Source organism: Opisthocomus hoazin, chromosome 9, assembly GCF_030867145.1.
Source record: "Opisthocomus hoazin isolate bOpiHoa1 chromosome 9, bOpiHoa1.hap1, whole genome shotgun sequence".
NCBI lineage: Eukaryota > Metazoa > Chordata > Aves > Opisthocomiformes > Opisthocomidae > Opisthocomus > Opisthocomus hoazin.
This window is the reverse complement of record NC_134422.1, coordinates 32,710,205-32,731,382: the sequence shown is the minus strand read 5'-3', so window position 1 is coordinate 32,731,382 and position 21,178 is coordinate 32,710,205. Positions and strand designations below refer to the sequence as shown.

Genomic DNA, 21,178 nt, shown 5'->3' with positions numbered 1-21,178 from the left:
TTGGCATTATCCTGTCTATGAATTTACAGCTTGGCACTCTCTCTGCTCTCCACTCACCCCAATCACAGCAGAAGACTTTGCACAGCTAGACACCAGTTCAAGTCACTGGGTTCCATGTCAGCACCCACTGAAATCAACAGGAATTTGGCTATTGGGCTTAATGAGAGCCAGATGAGGCCCTTTTGTGACAGTTGAAGCCACTCACAAAGGAAGTAAAGGTACTGCTGGCAGCATGAGTCCCACTTTGCATTATCTCTTCCCCTGTCAGTATGTGAAAGGGGTTTGTCAGGAGCTACAAACACATAATGACTGGCAACTGGGGACTACAACAGGACAGGCAGCAATTCCACTTGGATGACACTTTCGAACTGGATTGCCCCAGGGATCATTAAAGAAAGCCCAGCTACACCCTGCTGTAAGGCTTAAGGACTGTACTGGAAAAATACCCCACTGAAAAACTGTTACCACGCACAACTTAAACATTACAGGCACTCCCATGCAAGAATTTTGCTCTGAAATGAAAATGCTCATAGAATCATAGAATGATTTGGGTTGGAAGGGACCTTACAGATCATCTAGTTCCAACACCCCAAGCATCCTGCAGGGACATCTTTAACTAGACCAGGTTGCTCAAAGCCCCGTCCTGGCCTTGAACACTTCCAGGGAAGGGGCAGCCACAGCTTCTCTGGGCAACCTGTGCCAGGGCCTCACTACTCTCACAGGAAAGAATTTCTTTCTCATGTCTAATCTAAATCTGCCCTCTTTCAGTTTAAAACCTTTACCCCTTTTCCTGTCACTACACGCCCTCGTAAAAAGTCCCTCCCCAGCTCTCTTGTAGGCCCCTTCAGGTACTGGAAGACTGCTGTAAGGTCTCCCCACAGCCTTCTCTTCTCCAGGCTGAACAGCCCCAACTCTCTCAGCCTTTCCTCATAGAAGAGGTGTTCCATCCCTCTGATATTTTTTGTGGCCTCCTTTGGACCTTCTCCAACAGGTCCATGACGCAGGACTCCAGGTGAAGTCTCATCAGGCAGAAACCCCTCCCTTGACCTGCTGGTCATGCTGCTTTTGATGCAGCCCAGGATGCGGTTGGCCTTCTGGGCTGCGAGCTTACACTGCTGGGTCATGTTAAGCTTCCCATCAACCAGCACCCCCAAGTCCATCTCCTCTGGGCTGCTCTCAATCTATTCTCCACCCAGGCTATATTTGTTTTTGGGATTGCCCCGACCCATTGCAGGACCTTGCACTTGGCCTTGCTGAACTTCATGAGATTGATACACAAAATTGCTTCATTGAAATGATTCATGAAAATGACACAGCAGCAACTTAAGCTGCAGTACGGGACTCAGGATTTTCTTCTTTTTTACGTTTTACTTCGAGCAATGTTATTTCGTATAGTAGCAAAAAGAAAATACCTTCAAACAATTGTGTTTCCATGACTTTCAGGCACATTATTATTTGTCAGAGATAACGAGTGTCCAAACACACTGGAATCTAAGGTTACAAGTGCTTGAAAGCTCTGAAGGCTCTTATGACTAAAAGGACAAAGAACAACATGGGAAGTACCTGGAAATTAGTGAGCAGAGCAATCCCACTGTCAATAGCCATCCTCCGGATCACATAATTATCATGGACAAACTTCGTGTTGCTGTTAGGCAGGTTAATCACCAGATCTATTTTCCCATCTCTTACCAGCCTGAAGAGACAATGCACAAGACGGTATCACAGTGTGTCTTGTTTAATGAAAATCTATGATAAATAGCACAGGCATGCAGGTAAACAACACTGAAAATTTTCATTTTTCCCAAGAAAGGAGGGTTGAGGGGTTAAGGCACTAAGCTGTGACTCAGGAATTTGGGCTTTATTTCTGTTCTATTCAGTAATGCAAAGCAATTTTCAGTCTTTATACAACTCAGCACAACTCTGTTAAAGGCATGACTGACTGCCATTAAAGGCTAAATATTCAGATCCCACGTATCCTTGCGTGAAAATGTAACATGCAGCGATACATCCAAGCCATATTAAAAAGGACTATTCAATGAGATGTTCATAATTTAAGCTGAAAGCTGCCTGCTGTGCTAATTCCAGACAGAATCAGATAAAACAAAACTTTTGGACTGAATCTGAAGTCCCATTAAATTACTATCATTGATCTCAACAGGGCCAGCAATTTGCCTCTTGCTGTCCTGGATGTTAACACAAATTTGACAAGGTGGGTATTGCTCTTACCTTCTGATTGGAGGGAGGCTCAGACTCTGGCTTTCCTGTGACGGCCATGCCACAGGATTTGCTGGGATACCATTAGCATTGAGCCAGTCTGAGGTTGCTTCCGTGGCATAAAGCTGTTAAGGGAAAAAAAGGTTACTTACTGTGTGCTTCGTAATACTTTTCATTTAACTCATGTGGGTCTGACCCAACACACAGCCTGGTTGTCAGAGCTGATTTTGGAGGATATTTTTCATCACAGGGGTGTCTCTCCATACAGAGAGACACAGAGAGATCAGCATGACTTTCCCAAACTTCTGTTATCTGTGATTTGCTGATGGATGATAGCCAATGAATGGTAGTAACGCATTCAGAAGCAGTTAAGTGGCTTAGCAAAACGTAAACCCCTCTGGCATTCAATAGGACTTCAGCTCAATGACTTACAAATTTTTTTTTGCCTAGCACTAAGTTTTGAAAGGCAGAACTGTAAATCCAGTAGTTACACTAGTCCCACCGAGGAATATAGTACTTAAATACTGAATACTAAAAAGCTCCTGTCAGTCTTCTGTGGCTGTGTTATTTACCTTTCAGTAAAGATATGGATGCAAAATAATGCAGAAGAGTTACAAGAGGGATGTCAACACCACAAATTTCATATGTCTGCAGCTTGTGGATATCACTGAAGATGAAGCACTGTAAAGACGTTCTCCATAAAAAAAGGTTTCCCCTTCCTCCTCTACTATCATACCTGGCATCCTGATAGCATTTTTGTTTCTTGGAGAACTTAGAGGAGTTTATAATGTGACATCTTGGCTGAAGGCTCATAGCAGAGCCAGGGTTGTTCTTACCCTCATGACAGTCCCGTATGTTCAATTCAACAATCATAAACCTTTTAGTTGGGTGATACCTGCTGACTGGATCACTCAGCTAAAAATCCCTATTGTGCTTTGAAAATGTCCTTTCTTCTCTGTCTCCAAAGAAACTCCGAAGTTCTCCATTCCTGTGGCAGTTTTCAGATTTTGAAAACTCTCTAGCTTTAAATAACTGAAACCACCTACCTTAAAACCTTCCTCATGCAGTATTTCTGCTACACTGAGGAATCTGGGGCGGAAAGACTTCTGAAAAAGGAAATTTATTAGATACAGCGTCAAAGCTAGGACTTAGAAACAATGTTTTGTTGGGTAACAGGAAACTCCTCCTTAGATTATGCTAACAGGCAAATACACCCTTCTGTGTTGAAAGCGTGTATGCATGCGCATGCAGAAATGTCTGAATGTGTATGTACAGGGCCATTCCAAGAAAACTGCCTGGATCCTGAAGCCCAAGTCACTCCCGGCTAAGACATATTTTGCTACCAGATCAGGGTAAGCGTTCCCATGCTGAGTTCAGCTGCAACTACATATATACTACTGCATACTAAATATCCAGGCAATTACCTTCTCAAATACATCAACCAGAGTCTCTTCTGTTCCTAATGAAATATCTTTTTAATCATTGCTCAAACATTTAGCCTTCGGATGCTCTTTCTGCAAATTGACATGAAGTGGAGCCTGTGTATGTGCGAGTTCTTTCCTAACTCCCACAGGCTGGACATTTTTCCAGGAAATGGAAAACACAAAACCATTCAAGAGACTGGGACACCCTATTCCCATGAGGACCTGAATTCCCAAGTACTTAGGGCACCTTTGAAAGACCCTCTCTTAATGCATACTCAGATCCAGCATAATTTGGAAGAAGTAAAAGAGAAGATGACCTCCTGTATACATCTTCACTTGAACAAGCCATTTTAGAGCAACAGGTGAGTGAAAATTTGATCCCAGCATAATTCTCTTAGGGATGTTGATGGTACAGCAATGCAAAGATCAGATGCATCACATGCCCTCCTCACTGCCAAGGCAGTCCAAACCTTGCTTTTAACCTTAGCTTGGTCTGGCCATTTGCAAGTAATGTTATTGCAACTCCCTTGTCCTTGCTGGAGCTACTGATAGCTTCACCTTTGCGGGTGAGAGAGCACTACTTGGAAGGGTGAATGATTTCCTATGAAGAAAAGGAGTCAACAGGTATTTTTCGAGCACTCTGAAAAGAATCACATTCTGAAAGCCACCTCGCTCTTTACACTAACTGGAAAATATAAATATACAATGTGACAGTATTGGCAGCTTCACAGTCAAAGAGAATGGTTCTGCCTTCTGGTCAGGAGGGTTGCCTTTCACAACAGTATTACAAACTTGTATCAAATGTGTACTGAACACTTGTGACATAAAACAGCCTCTCCATGAAAAGAAATTACAGCTGTCAGCTTGCATTGGAGTAGCCTCAGATTTACAAGCTGGCTGAAAGAACATGTGCAAGAAACCATTAGTTACTAAAGGTGAAAAGTACAAGCAGATTTACTTAGTGGAAGATGCTTGTTGTAGGAGAACTGTATTCTTCTTCCTTTATATAAAAGTTCATAAAAGTTCTATTTCTTCTAACCTCTCTCATATTTGCTAGTATGCCTTGCTATTTGTGAAGGGCTACATCCTCAGTGAATTCAATACAGCTACACTAAGATACAGCTCAAAACGCAGCCAGCTCATCTCCTGTCATAATCTTGAATTCTGTACCCAAATCCACTGTAGAGCATGCAAAAATTCTGGTACGTAAGGAACCAAGGCAGAAGTTTACCTTGAAACAACAGACTTGGAGTGCTGGGATTTAAAAATAAAATACTCCTTCAATACTTTCCACATCTTGTGGTCACCAGCACAGATGTAAGACAGATGCACTCCATCCCAGAGATATCACTGAATAGCCCAATCAGTAAAGAAAATAAAATGAGCTTTTCAACTCCTCTTGCATAAAGTATAAATTATCTAATGGCAGACTCAGGGTTTCAGCATCATAGATTTCTCCGAATTGTGAAAAGAAAAGAGGTCAGATTATCAGCTTGCATAAACTGGCAGAGATTCGTTTGTCTAACAAGAAAGCCATAGTCCTTTTACCTTGGGAGAGCATCAGGCCTTTAAAATCCTGGGGAATCTTGACCTGTGCAATGTCAGACAGTGCTCACAACTGAAGAACAACTCAGCAGGCTTGAGGTCCTGGCTGGCTGCCCAACCTGCCTTGTGCTGTCCTGCAGATGTCAAAGAGTGCTCACTTGTTTGACCTTCAGGATGACTACTTTGTTAGCAACATTTCTGCATGGGCCTAGTAGGATTACCACTGGAACTGCAACCTGTAAGTACACGAACGTGGAAGCCCCTCAGCAAGGGCATACTGGGACCTGTTTGGACTGCAGGTTGCAGCACAGCCATTTGACTCTTGATTTGCAAAATACCCGAGGGAAACATTTGCAAGGAAACAACGATCTTCCTCTCTACTATTGTTAACTACACCTATTTGACTTTCATCCTCAAGCAGGTAGCCTCCTCTCACCTCAGCATAATTAATAGCAATGACATAAAAGTGCAGCCTAACAAATAACCTAAATACATTGAACCTAGACACTTCTGAGGGAAGCAGAATTCACCACCATTTAGCTTCTTATTTCTCTTTGCAAGATGTAAAAGTCCAGTCTAAAAATCAGAGCAAGCAGCTAATCATGAAGCAATGAAGCCTCCGAAAGCTGAGTATGATTTGATTTCACCATCCACTGCAGATGAAACAGCACCTTCCTCCGAGACAACCAAGTGGGCTGATGCACATGCTCCTGACAAGAATCAGCCCCAAGTGCACCAGAACAGCTTGCATAAACCGTCCTGCAGTTTGAAAGCCAGGGGCATCTGCCCAGGTGTAATCGATGGCCTTGCTGGACTTGTCAAATGGAAGACGAAAGACAAACTCACAAACTTGGAATGAGGCGTCTGGCGACTGAGGTGTCAAGAGCCGAAGAGACAGCCAAGGAAGTAATTAACTGGTACTTATCATCAGACAAAAGTAAGGGGGCATAGCCCATCACTGTAAACCAAGTGATGTGGGGCACTACGGAGGCTGCGCAGCCAGAGATTGCTTCAGAGATTGCTTTGGGTAAAGCACAGATGGCCCCCGAATGCACATACCAAGATGGCCGCTCTGAAGGCATGTCACACTGCTGAGTCCTGCTTCTGACGACACGACTTTCCATGCCAAGAGCCAATCGATAAACAATGATTGACTTAGTCCCACCTTGCAAAAAGATTTCCAAACATATAAAAATTGGCACTTGAAAACTCTCTTTGGGAGGAGGAGCCAAGCGAGAACTTCACCTGACGGACAGGTTGACGAGCCTGCACCTCTCCCCCCTCCCCAAGAAGGGACGCCTTTTTGGTAAGAGACGCGCCTCTGACTTTGTCAGACGTATTCCGAGGAACACATAGTTAACTAAAGCCCTAAACTATTACTTTGAGCTCTACTTTTGTAGACAGTGAATTTATCAACAGCAATTCCGAATCTGTGATAACTGTCGCTTGAATAAATTACCTATTGTTTCAACTTTGCAAAATTGTTTCAGTGAAAGTCCTTGGAAGGGCTCTGGCAGGCAAGTTGAATATCAGACTCTCCTTACCCCCCCCAGCCTTTAATGTGACACCAGGGAGAGACCTCCACCCTGTCTCCACCTCACAGCAATGTCATTTAAACACGAAGTGATCACGGAGAGGGGTGACTCGGTATCTGTCCTTCTGAGCCTGTGTTTCCCCTCTGAGGATACACTGACAACTTTGCCAATTTGAGGTACGCTGACCTCAAGTTTGTGATTAAAATGAGAACAACGCTGCTCATGTTGACAGCCTGCCTTGTGCCTCGAACCTTGTGCCTCTTGTTTCTGCAGTGAAGGGCTCCCCTTCCTACTCAGGGAAGACCACTCTGTCTACACGTCAGGTCTAGGTCAGGATTTCAACCTTCCCTTCTTATCTTTTATTTCCCCTCTCTGCCTGCAGACCTGGCAGATTTCGAAACAAATCATTGAAAGTAAGTAGGTGACAAACTCCAACAGTGGTGAGGGAGCAATATATGGTTCTCAGCATTAACTTTACACTTCTTATTTTGGAGTTTAATTATATAACAAATATGCTGAGATGAAGAGAGACCTTTAAGTGATTGATCTGTTGTTTTCAAGTTTCTTTTGCAAGAAAATGAACTGTAAACCACTCATTAAATAGGACAGAATCTTGTTGCTTTTAAAAGGTTTGGGAGGGTGAGCTTTTAGTGTTGCTTTTTCTTTACTTTTTTTCCCCCCTCCTTTTTTTTCTTAAGACCTTTGTAGAAAGAACATTTGGCTCAGTGTAACAGATACTGACAGAGAACCCACATAAATGCTTTCTATAGCTAAAATTACTTTTTACTGCGTGTTCCCTTTTAGCTGCTATCAGGAAAAGAGGCTTAAATTTTAAACACAGGGCTTTCTCCTTTTTTCTGCTTCTGGCTTTTATTTTCTCCTATTTTAAATGCTGTTTTAAAATCTGGAGTGATTAGATACACAGTAGACATACAGTACCAACTGTCCAGAGTTTCATACTGAACTTTTAAACTTCATCTAGGCAGTAAGCAAAGACTTTTCTGCTAATTTAGAGCAACAGCTTCAGTCCATAGATATGTGTATATATGTGTATATTTAAGGACCAAGTGGTAATCTGTGTTAGCAGAAGTCATGTTCTTTCTGGCCACTTTTCATACACTTCCTTCACATCATCTACCAGCACAGACAATCCAACACACTTTTCATACCCCAGCTGTCTGACAGGAAAATTCACCTATTCTATTTTTTTGTTTTATTGGCTTTACGCAATCATGTAGGGCATAAGCTTATTACAAGCACAATGGGGAAATGGCAGAAGGCAGTCAGTTGTCTTTATGGGGCCTAACAACATTCTAGTTGCAACGGAAATGTCTGAATTTTTTTGAGGAACATAAACACATCTCAAAGTTTACAATTGTATCTGACTTCAACACCTCCTACAGTTGGTAACTATACTGTGATAAAGAACCAACACTTTTTGCTTTTCTGCCTAGCTACCTTTTCATCCGGAAACAAACATCCTCCTTCCTGCTACAGAGTGGTGCAGGGCTGTTCCTAAAGGAAACACATCAGGAGCTTCCTCACATAAAGGCTGTTCGCAGAAGCCATTGCACTGAAGGACATTCCCATAACGACATCATTCAAACATTCTGTCCCATGTAGCAACTCTGAGGGATGCGGACAGCAAGAGATGAAACCCTAAAGTCCAAGCTCTAGTCTGGTATGGAATCACTGTCCCTGCAGAATATGTGTCTGAAAAGCAATCCCCAAGAGGAGAGCGCTCTGGCAAGACACAGAAACCAGAAACCTTACTACACAAACGTAGCATTGATTCTTTCTTTCTGAGTTACTTACTCCTAGCTGATAGGAGCTGCATGGTAGGGAATAATATTAGCCACACATCATCACCAAACAGGGAAAGGAAGAATGGCAGCCATGCCTCTAGGCAGCCAGGAAACCGGGCTGCAGGGTGAAAACTGTTGTCTTTTAATCCCTCACCTCACACCGCACTCAAGTATATTCGCATTGTGACTCCAGTGAGGAGAGGAACGTGACAGTGCCATGCCTGGTGGAGGTCTTATTGCCTGACAGTGTCATACCAACAACTAGCCTCACAACAGCCTAACAACATCACGTTTTATACACTGTTGGATGATGCTACAGCTCTGCCTGGAATGAAACATATGCATCTATGGGGAAAGCTTAGCAGGTCCTGCTTTGCAGTATGGACACTGTCTCACTGTTTTGGGGGGTGGAGGGGAACTGGTTTCAAAAAGGCAAGCAGCAGCAATGTGCAGATGAAGGGAGTTTATATGTCAGGATTAGAAAGTAGTAACCCAGGGCTCTCATTTGGGTGGGAGTAAGGAGCATGCTCCGAGTTCTAGCTGGGATATTTCTCTGAACTGATCGTCTACAGGCTTTGTTCCCTGCAGAAAGGTGGTTTCTAACCCTCCGATTTCAGGCCTCTTCTTGCAGCAGTCCTGGGGTTTTGTGCCCAGAAAACTTCTGCAGCTCCCAGTAGAAACTATCAGGAACCAGAGGGAAAAAGAACAGGTCAACTCCTGGGAACCCAGTAAAGATCTCTTCATGGTGTTTGTTCCTCACTGTCCTATTACACTTCAAGACGGATTGCAGAAAACACATTTAGGCCATAAAGACACATGAATGAAAACAAAGCAACAGTTACTGAGTTTCTCTGTGTCAGCTTTTCTTTTTCTTTTTTTTCTTTTTCTCAGCTTTGATTTTTAGGACTCACCTGGATTCCAATCAAAATTCCTTCCTTAGGAAATACAAACCCTGTGGCAAGCATAGCTTTCTGGAAGGCAGAGTACACATCCTCCCCGAAGCATGCGACCTGGGAAAAGGCACAAGGAAGCTCTTGTGAGGGAAAAAACAAAAAAACCCCAAAACATTGCTTTGAAATGAAACAGGGATGAAATTTATAAATAGGCTCTTTTGACTTCTTCACACAGAATCAGACTGCTTTTGCATGGAGTCTGCAGGCAGGGAGGAAATAAAATAAATCAGAAAATCTTTGCAGACAAATCTCATAATTTTAATGAAGCAATAATGAAGGAATAAGCCACGCTTTAGTTTCAAACAGCACACTAAGGAGTAACAACAATTGATTCTGCCGAGTTATGGGAATGATGTACACAGCCTCTGCTCCAATGTTTGTGAGTGCACTGCAAATTGTTTAACATTATATAATGCTTAAATACCAGTGAGTGTTCTGCATGCAGGCATGTTTCGCTGTGTGTATGCTGCAAAAGGGGGTAAGACAGCACTTGTGCTGTCATGTATTTCTGGCATATCTGGCAAAGATAAACCATGGTATATATAGATGATTTTCCATTAAAAGTCCACAGATGTACAAAATTCAGGTAAAATGTTAGCATGTACTTAGGAAAACAACAAAGCAATCATGCCAATTCATAATAATTTATTTTATATAAACAAAAAGTTGATAAAGAAATCAATACAAATAATTTAGCAGTTCTCCATCATTCAGACCTGCCTGCGGAGCTCAGTTGCTTACAGACTATCATAGAGTAATGATCTTCTGCAAGAAATAAACTGTGTTCCTTTACCAAAATTTTGAATTCTGATAACGAAAAGAGGAATGCATGAGATTCTGTGGACACTAAAAAAGAAGACAAAACAAAACAAAGCAACACTTACTTTTTCTGGCCAGCTTCACACTTGTTGAAAAACAGTCAGAAGCATAAACTGTCACAGATTTTTCACTTTGAAATAACAAATCTACACACATATATAGATGGGATAAAGAGGCTGACTAAGAATTGCTCTCCCATTTTCCTCTTATGGTCCTTCCCATCACAGAGTGAGCCCTCACATTCATGGTCTCACTGTTACCATGGTGAGCAGAAATCAGTTTTTCATGTAATAATAAGAACAAATGATGATCTGACAGATCTTCTGGAGTAAAAGAAGAACAACCAAACAAACAGAAATCCCACAAGGGAAGAGATAAAAAAAATCATGGCAACTAGTATCTCAGCTTTTCTCTAAAAATTCATCCATGATCATTCAATCTGTTCTATAGCGTATCTGGCTGAGGGGTTATGTTTGTCCTGGACTTTCTAGGGTGGTGGACAGCCCCCTGGCTTCTATTCTTGGACCAGGGTTTTCCAGCCTGCCAGGAGAAGATTTATCATCATGGTGTGATCAAAACAGCCACAATACTCAAAGTGACCCCCACCTCAGTACTGTTGTGGGATCCATGACTTCCAGTAAAATATATTCCTACCAGATAGATGTGACAAATTCAAGCCCAAATCAAGCTGTGTGTGTGAAAAATGTCTTTGAGGAATAATTGAGCATTTTACCCAAAGCAAGGTATTATCCTTACTTCACTCATAAGGAAGACTTTCATAATTGTCACATTTTATGGCATTTGTGAATATGGATCTTTCCAAATCATAAAAGTTAATAATCCTTTTTTATGACCAATGTAATCTCTAACTCCATATAAAGATCAGAAAAAGAATTCTTGCCCTTCGTTACATTTTTATTCTTTGGGTGGGGGGGAGGCCTGTTCTATGTAGTCAATTTTGTTCTGAGAATAAGGAAGTCACCGAATTCACTTGGCTTTTTTCTGCCCATTAACTACACTGAAAGGAATTCTTCTGCAATACTGATTTCCCACACATTATGAAGAGTAAAATAAAGTAATTCTGGAGAGATGTAGGAGACCTAAGGCGGTTTTCACCTTGTATCTGGGTATATTGCTTTTTCATACTAAAATGATAAGTCTTTCCTAATGAAAACAGCTCATGTAGACATAACCAAGTTCATATCAAATAGAGAAGCCCAGGCTCTGCCACCTGCCTGGCATAGTTAAGCCTGATCTAATTGCCTCAGTATATAATCACTTCCCAAGTGGGCTTTCCAGCTCAAAGAAAGTTTCTTGCTTCTGCCACTCTTTTCTGGAAGTTACAGAGCAAGCAAGTTTAAAGATAGCTTCGGTATATCTATGGAAGCTCAGCAATAACTCAAAACCAAACCTCTTTGTTCTAGATAAGTTATTATCTCTTCCAATGATGTTGAGGGAAACCTATACCCCTTGAGGGGTGAGGGCTCCAATCAGTGCTGAGCCTACGCCGGAAGAGGAACAGCTTTGTGCCTTTACAGTGTGCCATGCGTACACCAGGGACACACTTCAGAAGCACCTCACAGCCTTGCTGTATAAAGAGTGGGTAAAGTAGCCCAGTCTTCCCCTCATCCTACCGACAGTCAGTACTGGAGCCGTCACATTTTATTCACTCTTTCTTGCCTTTTGCACCTTGGGACATGCCTTGATAGTTACCAGGCAACAACAAAAATATCACCACATAGATTTGTTGCCTTTAAGTAACTAGCACGTTCCAAGACCCAACATTTATGACCTGGAGTCTCAATACTGCTGTTCTGGCATGTGTTGATGGGGGCTTTTGAGAGCTGTAAGAACCTGTCTGTCTAGAAGCAGGTGACTCATAAAACGGACTGACACACCGAGAGCCTCCCAGAACCTGACAGCTCTGAAATAAACTCATTTCAGGCTCTCACACCAACCAGGGTCCAACTCAGGGAGCTGACACACAGGTAAAGAGGGACATCCAGTGGCTGAATAAACTGAGTTTTCCAGGACAATGTGTTTTTACAGCTAAGAAGACATTTTCAATTTTCTGAAGAAGCTACAGATACCACCATAATTGAGGCAGTAATAACATCATTTTCAAGGATACATGATATTTAAAGGCAACCTGGTTTAAAAAAAATAGCAGATCTAAAAGATACCTCCCCAGTAGAAGCCATTTCACATCGGAGAATAGGGTCAGCATCTCTCAGCCGGGACCAAGAAAACATTGGGGCCTGGTGAAAGAAAGAGGGGGAAGAGAGAAAGAAAATGAAAATTCAATGGATCCTTTAAAAAAAGCCAGACAAACCATTCAGCTACAGTTGGAAGTGACAGAAAGAGACAGACATGAATTAATCCAAAAAAAGCACAGGTTAAGACTGATAAACAAGTGAATACTTGGCAAAGGAGTTCCCCCAGCATCCTGATGACGGACTGGAACAAATAAACGTGTATTTCACCAATAAATCATCCTTCTAGCTTTTGCAGTCCTGCTCACATTCTGATGGCAGATTTCTAATCTGTGGTAGCCCCCTATCCCTATAATTTTTAGGACACATTTTAAAACCAAAAGGCTGTGAAGCACCTAATTCATGAAACAAGGAGAGATTCTCCAACAGAATTTTTTTATTCACAGGAATCAAACCATTCCACATGAATGCACTCTTTTGGTGTAAACCAGATGAAACTTTGCAAATTATTTTCATATTTTCCCTCTCCCCTCCCAAAATACACACACATAATTTTTTTCTTATCTTTTGTATGAAAATATAAAAATCTGATCATTATAATTTTCTGAGAACTTAGGTCACTATGGTCTCTGAGTTCTCTTGTCTACTTTGACCTTAAAAAAAAGGGGGGGGGGAGAAAAAGAAACTCTCTGTTAAAGAGCCAATGACCACGTGGCAAACGTGGAACAAATTTTCTGCTAGAGAATAATCTTCTACAGGGCTTCTCTACATCTTAAAATATTAATGGCATTTTCATAAAGACATCATCCTTGCTGCTTAAAAAAGAATCTATTTATAAATCCAAAGACATAAACCTGTTCTTGGAATTCTCTGACACCTAACAATAACAAACTAATATGTGACAGTAGAAATTCACTGTGAAAGGTGTTTCAAAAAATGTCATGTGTCTTTGTGACTTTTAGATCAGTTTTACTTCTTCTATAAGTAAAGAGAGAATTTCTACATTGGCCAACTCTACAGTCTCAAGCTGAGATATGGCAGTCAAGGTATCCACCTTGACTTATTTTTAATGCACTTATTGTCTCGAAATGTAACAAGCAACAAAGCCTTCCACCAGATCCCTTACTTATGTCTGCCATGAACATGAACATCAGCAGAAGCAGACTCCAGTACTGCAGTTAAATCCTAATTAAAACTTAGTCAGTCATGCTTGATCCGGGATTTAATCTTGGTGAGACCATATACTTGCGTTACTCTGCAAGCAAAAATGGCAAGACAATATTTCTGTCACTGAAGCTAAAACGGTGGGGCTCTGAATCCACAGATAGCAAGCTATGTTGAGAAAGAAGAAAAGAGTTTCATATTCTCTTTACAAAGCATTTAACAACCACTGGAGAAAGAAAATCCCATTTCCATGTAAATATTCCTAAGAATAAAAACATAAGAGGACAGAAAATATGATGCATGAATAACGAGAACAAGGTTTAACTGGAATATTTTTCAAAGTTTAGCAATTCCAAAGATATTAGCAGGTTTTTATATTTGCCAACCCACACAGAAAACATGCAGTACGAAAGGCTTTGCAGTGAAGTTTTCAAGAGTGTAGCTGGGTTTTCCACTCCGTAGCCAGCACTCCCAGGAGAGACAAAGCTCTCAACAATTTAGCTAATAATGGTGCAGAAGCCCCAGGTCAAAATAATAGAAATTTATAAAAATAAATGAGACTCACAAAACCAAGAAAAAGTGTCAGATTAGGATTTCAGATAATGCCTATCTGTGACATCAAAACAAAATGTAAAGCTACTCCTAGACTGACTGGCTTGCCAATAACCTGAGCTGGCTTGGGCCACTGATCTGGCTTGTATTTTAATAGTTCTGAAAATTTTATTAGTAGAAAGATGTTAGGTGTTTTCTGATTCCTCAGTTTTCATTTGATACAGAAGCTCTTTAAGCTTGAAAGATTCTGTATAAACAATTATCATTATCCATTGTCTTTTCTGCACTGCTGTTCTAGATTTTTATGATTAGGATCTTCAATTAATTTTTTTTCCTTCCACTAAGCACTCAAAAATATCTACAGTACTTTTTGGTGTCTTGAGTGCTGTGTAAGCTTAATATTTATGAAAAGTAAAATGTTGGTCCCACTGAAATCAAAGGATCCAAGGCTTTCACCCCTTTTTTTAACTGGTGGTGCATGTAAAGGGGATTCCATGTATTCAACAGCCCACATCCCAAATCCTGAAGATAAAATCTGGGGGGTAATCAAAACACAAATTTGTACATGTCCACACATATATTAGATAGTATTACGAAATAGCCTGAACTTCACTGTTCAATTCTGCAAGTGCATATTTATTATGCAGTTCGTAAACATGATTCAGAGTAGGTTAGAATTAAGAAATAAAGGAAGATTGATTTTGTTAATAATCACTGGATAATTTTCCTTTGGTTTTTCTCTAAAATTCCCAACATACATTATCTTGACAGAAACTACAGAAGGGCAATTTGGCCTTTGGCCAATGAGTAAATTGTTCTCTCCGGGCATTAAAGTACTAATTGCCTATTAATGCGCCAGGTGCTGGCTCTGTTGTGGGTCGTCTTGGTGTTCTTTTGGAAACCATACCTTAATCCCAACATATCTGGGTGGAATAATGGGATGTTCCAGTGTGGGGAGGTATGACTCATTAACCTCTTTACCAATCATCACTTTTGTGGCCACATCGATGAAGTCCACACCCAGAGTCTTCGATACAAAAGGCAAGGAGCGTGAAGCCCGCAAGTTGCACTCTATCACCTGATCGGATTAAAAAGGAGAAATAACAGGGTTAGGCACTGTGCAGTGAAGAAACAGCTTGATTCATATTTCTGAAAATTAGTCTTTACTCCTCTTGGCAGAGATGCTGTTCGCATTGTCAAATAAGAGACACGGAAATTGTGTTCAATATTACAAACAGTGATGACAGACAGGTAGTGGCCATCTTGAGATGCAAGAAGCCTGATGTTCTGCAACTGAGTTTCATCTTATTGTCTGAAAACTAGAACTGAGAGTAATCCAGAGTTCACTTTGGAAAACACGTTGTACTTTATCCTAAGTTAATGTGCAAGAGGCATGGAAACTTTTGCACAGGCATTAGGTACAACCTTTAGAAGCCCATCTCGCTTTTCTTCCATAGTAATGGTACTTCATGAATGACTGGGCTATCCTTATCAACTTTCCTCTTCTACATGTGGAAGTCATTCAGTGACCCAAGCAAGAGATACAGAAGCTCTACATCCTGCTGAGAAGCACACCATGGAGTTTATTAGCAAAAGAGGAATTTCTGTAAGTGAGAATGAAGGGGATGAAGGGGGAGTAAAGGGAGGCAAGAACAGGTAAGTTAAGGCAGAATGGAAAAGGGGAGTTTATCCAGAGAAAGGCAAGCACAGCTGAGGGAAAGCAAGGAAGGAAAAACTCCATTCTGTCCCTCTGTGGAGTTTCTTAATAACTATGTATGAAACATAAGAAAGGTGAAGAATGGTAAGTACATTTTTCTCAACAAATAGTCCAGACATGATCTTTCACCAGTAATGCATCTCTTCTATACCACGTCAGGTTTCTTTCCATTCACCACTTCCTCAGTCATACTCTGTTCACATTCCTCTGACTTTCTTCTATTAGCAGTGGAAAGCATCAGACATCTGCTGTACTCCTGTTACTGATAGCTACTAGGATCATACTATTTAGATAATCATCTTAATGGCTCATATTAAAGGCTTAAACACTTAAATTGTCTTGCTTTCTTCCCAACACCTTGGAAGGCTTATTTTAATGATCAAAGTAGCTAAAAATGAGAGAAGATATCAGAGATCTAAAAGCAATGTTATTCAGTCCTTAGGATGAGGTGCAGGTCCCAGTGCTGTCCATCACATTCAAAACTGGTAATTTTGGGAAGGACAGCAGCCTACAGTGAAACAAAGCTAGTGCTGACAGACAATGCAACCAGACTCACTTCTCCCTGATTGTGAAGGCAGGGGAGGATGCTCTCTCCCACACAGACAGGGAGAGCTGCATGACTAGGGGTGGCACAGGTGAGCCTCACATACTCAGACAAGGCAGGTTAGAAATGCACAGCTGCTACCGCCACAGAGGTTCCATGGCAGGGCCTGCAAGAACCATGCACCTAGCTATCCAAAGCAGAGCCTGACCTCCTCCAACAGCCGCAAGAGCTCTTACCAGCACATCGTTGCCTCGCACCAAGAACTGAATGTTGAATGGACCAGAGATGGCAAAAGCATTTGCAATCTTTTTTGTAGCAGTTTTCACCTATGAAATTAAATTAAGTAAAAATGTGCGTCTATATAATAAATAAATAAATCCCACAAAACAGACAGCATCATGGCAATAAATCATCTCACATGCAGACTCCTTTAAATGTTGTATCTCTCTGCTCTAGCATATTTTTTGTCTATAACTTCATTTTGGCAATAGAATTATCTTTCAGAAGCAAGCATGTTTAATTTGCCTGCTAACCTAGAACCTGAAGCGCCATTTGAGGGCACAACTAAAAATCAGCTTCACTTGTGTGTAAGAAAGCAAAGAAAAGAAGGAGAAAGAGAGAGAATAAAAGCCTGCCCTGTCTGTAGCAATTCCTGCACTGCACACTGGAGCCTTCATACCTTTCTTGATGAAATAATGAATAACAATGTTTTGCAATTTGAGATTAACTACTCAGTTTTACAAGTGTCCCAAAAATCTTTCACCAACATGCCTGTGCCATCACAGATCAGTGGGAGATGTCTTAGCAGATACAGTCTGGAACAAACTGGAAGAAAACACTATGGTCTTATTTTCTAGGTTTGTCAAGAAATCATGTGCCATTTCAGTACAAGCATTTGAATAGCCATGCTGCAGGAGATGACTGTTTTCAGAAACAAGGCCTTGGACATTCTTGTAAACAGAGCTGGAGCATAGACCATTGCATTACAGCTCTTACTAGCTTCTGGGCAAACCCTTAACAGGATGATATAATGGGGGATGGCACATTTCATTTAGCAAATGCATTTTAACAGCTAGATCTGTATCACAAGGTTTATTCTTGAAAGGGGAAAAAGTCAAGATTAGGTGAGGTTCATTCATCCTGACATCCTTTCTGGAAAAGCAGTCAGATAGAAAGTCATACACCTGATCTAATCATTTAAGGACTGAGGAAGAAAAGGAAGTGGAAAGTGAACCGTGGCATATATAGGAATTAGACAATCCTCTGCTGCTATGGAAGCTGGTTCTAAACCAATGAAACAAAATGGGTTTGAAAATGTGTACATCTACTGCTTGAATTAATGGGATACAGTTCAGATGTTCCTACATACAGTACAGCAAATCACAGAGGGCACACTGACATCCTGCACTTGAACATACCACAATGGCCTTTAGAAGAACATTGGCGATTTGATTTCTCCATTGGTGATTGAGTTCTCCCAAGCAAAGAGGAAAAACAGATTCAAACTTTCTTTTCTCTTTTCAGTGCTAGTGTAACACTTACCTTCTCCAAGGCTCCCTGGCTAATAGTCTGTGTGGGTAACATGAGCGTGGCATCTCCAGAGTGAACACCTGCATCCTCCACATGCTCTGAAATAGCATGTGAAATAACCTGCATACAGTAACAAGTGAGCAGTTAATCACCCCATCCTCTCTCATGAACTGTTCCCCCACCTCCAGCCCAGTCTCCTGAACAGAGCTGTATTCAAAAGAGGATACAGACAGGGCAAAAAAAAGGGAATTGCCCAAGATTTTGGGGAGAATACGCCTGAAGCAGAGACGAGGCATATGAACAAGGGGATCATGTTAGTGTCTTTCACACGGTGGCTAAGCAAACTGCAAACTTGATAAAACCTACCACAGTCTGGAGATCCTAAGGCTTCCTTCCTCTCTCTAACACACATTATTTCGGAAGGTAAATGCTAATTGGGCTTTAATCCAAGTCTCTAAGTTCTGCTTCCCAGGAGCACAAAAAAAGTAGTCATTCCCCAACAGAAATAAGTATAGACTGACATCATTTGTATATTATTTTATTCGCTCATTTTTTTGTGGTGTTTTAATCATGGGGAAAACCAAGCAGAGGAAATTCAGCCCTAAGGATTTAAATTGAATGAATTGCATCAAGGCACACTACTTCGACACCGAGAAAGTGATCTTGTCTACTGGTTAAAAATGAAGATTGAAAACAGAATATTTCTGTTAAATGAGAAGTTTGTGACTTTTTTTTGTGAAAACTGCCTTTGATTAGTAATGAAATGCTAGGTGAAGCTGTAATAATAAAACAACTGTGGTAATATCATAACACATGCTGATGCAATTCTGATGAAAGTAATTTGCAAAGGCAGCGATTTGCAAATCCAGCAAAAATGATATTCAAAGGATTCATTCACATGGCTAAGCAATGCTTAAAACAACCACTATTTAGATGTATAAAATAAGGTAGGTTGAGCTTTTCAAGTACGCTGTTTTTGAACCTAAGACAAATTCATCTTTTCTTGTTTCTCTACTCTTCTCAGCATGAATCCATGCCTGTAGAGCAAATCATTCAAACCACACAATTTTGCAAATCTCTGATACTGCAAAACAAGTTTCATATTAAAGAAAAGCAATGTTCTTACTCTTCCTGCCTTGGCTACAGCATCCATTTCCACCTCACGGGCATCTTCAATAAATTTAGTGAGTACTACAGGGTGATTCTGTCATCAAGACAAGATAAAAGAAGAAAGCTTTTATTTGAGAGTATCTGTGCACCATGCAAGTGCTCCACTATTCCACACTGGAAAATCTTTGGAAACAGAATCCCACAAGATCAATCTATTAATATCCTTATTTCCACAGATAAGTGAATTTTGCAAAGAAATAATGGGGGGAAGCTTGGTGTGATTTCCCCAAAGCCACTGATACATTAGTTTGAGTCCTCCATAATGTCACCATGACAGCAAAATTTGGTGGAAAACCACAAAGACCTTTCAAGTGACATCATGGCAAAAAGAAGGTAGTGGGACATGCGCGTAGATCCAGTGACCTCTGATCCTACCTGCCAAACATAGTCCTTAACTCCAAGATCTTCAGTTCTTCCTCTCTATGAGCCACCCAGCACCTCACTTGACATATCAGTTCACAAAGTAATTGATTCTTGGCATACTTAATGACTTTGTATAGTGGCTGTTTGCTATTTGAAAGAGTCATATACTTTAGGCAACTGATCCATTCCTTTCTCATTTCTCTGCCTAGTTTCCTAAGTCTCCCAGGGAGAAGTTGTCACTAATTATAGCTGGACAGAACAACCTGTCCTTGACTCTCAGTAAGTTCCCTGGTATACTTTCTTTTCCCTCCTCTTCATCCTGCCTGTCTCTGGGATGCTAGAACACACTTCCCATTCTCATCTAATGCTTTCTCCTTCCAGCCACCTGTTGCAACAGACAATTAAAAATCTAATCCGAATTCTTCCCGGCCAGCTTTATGTCTGAACATTTTACCTGTCCCATCTACTATTAACTGCCTGTTATTTATTAGAGAATAAAATGGAATAAATGACAGTCTGTGCATGCTCAAAAGGCTCCTCATGAAAAAAAACAAAGCAACTGCAAAAGTTACAGGACACATTTCTTTGCCTTTATCAGTGCAAGGGTAAATTCACAGGCAAGGACAATGCCCCAGCCTGAACCATTTCATAAATTTAGTGGCTTATGTTCTGTAACTTTCTGTCTTGATGCAGTTTTTCACCAGAAGATTTTATATGTGATTGTTTATGCCAATCTGTCTCAACTCGCACAAGAAGTTTTGAACGTTATTGACAACATAAATGCCATAATGACACAACACCATAACAGCAAAGTAGCTAAAACAATGGAACAACACTGGTCAGGCACTTTATCTGGAGATTCTCTGTCAGACGGAGCAGAACTAGGTAAGGCTTTGGAACCAGAAAAATAAAACCTGTGTCCCACAGAGATGCTGAGGCTCAGTTGTATGCTCACAACTAATATTGCTAGCTTCTGTGGAACCACTCACAGGCCACAAAGCCTTGATAAGACTAAAAAAACCTGCCTAATTTAGAAGCAGAATACAGTACTTTTGTTCTCCTTTGCTTTTTGCTAGCTTAGCTTCAACTATACCATAGCTTTTGTCAATATAAAATACTGGATGAAGAAAGAAGTCTTCCCTTAACAGTCTGACTACACTAGCAAAAAATTAGCATGTAAATCTGGCATAAGTCTCTGCAGGATCAGGACCAGAGCACCCAAAGACTCCTGGCGTGCAACTGGTCATGTTTTCAGCAAGCATCAGTGCCTTGTTTGTGTAGCAGAATTAGACATCATAAGGATCCCACGGGAACATCCACTCTTTCCCCTAGGAATATATCACATATTGCCCAGAGTCTACAACTTCAGCTCCCACCAGGGGTTCCTGTACCAGGGATGAGACCTCTCAGCAATGAAGAGCAACATGGCCCAATTCAAGTCAATCAAGCTGTGACAAGTTAAGCTGACCAAGGGTCACTTTCCTGGGCTTCAGGCTCCTGTAGGGTACCCATTGCCGTAATAAAGCCATCCAGCAGCATGAGAAAGTGATCTGTCCCACTAAACGTGGCTTAAGGCTGCTGCCTTGTCTGCTTCTGTAAGTGCATGGGGAAAGATGAAGCAGAGTACTTA

General features: G+C 41.1%; 1 protein-coding gene across 1 annotated transcript in view; it reads right to left on the bottom strand.

Annotated features, from left to right (window-relative positions):
- Nucleotides 1-21,178, bottom strand: part of CPS1 (carbamoyl-phosphate synthase 1) — a 105,206-nt gene that overhangs the window by 1,619 nt on the left and 82,409 nt on the right. The window contains exons 29-37 of the mRNA XM_009944634.2: nt 19,142-19,219; nt 18,028-18,135; nt 16,722-16,811; nt 15,132-15,302; nt 12,479-12,553; nt 9,435-9,533; nt 3,261-3,320; nt 2,227-2,339; nt 1,564-1,693 (exon numbers count right to left, since the gene is read on the bottom strand). Coding sequence (XP_009942936.1) covers nt 1,564-1,693; nt 2,227-2,339; nt 3,261-3,320; nt 9,435-9,533; nt 12,479-12,553; nt 15,132-15,302; nt 16,722-16,811; nt 18,028-18,135; nt 19,142-19,219 — 924 coding nt within the window. The remainder of the gene's footprint in view (nt 1-1,563; nt 1,694-2,226; nt 2,340-3,260; nt 3,321-9,434; nt 9,534-12,478; nt 12,554-15,131; nt 15,303-16,721; nt 16,812-18,027; nt 18,136-19,141; nt 19,220-21,178) is intronic.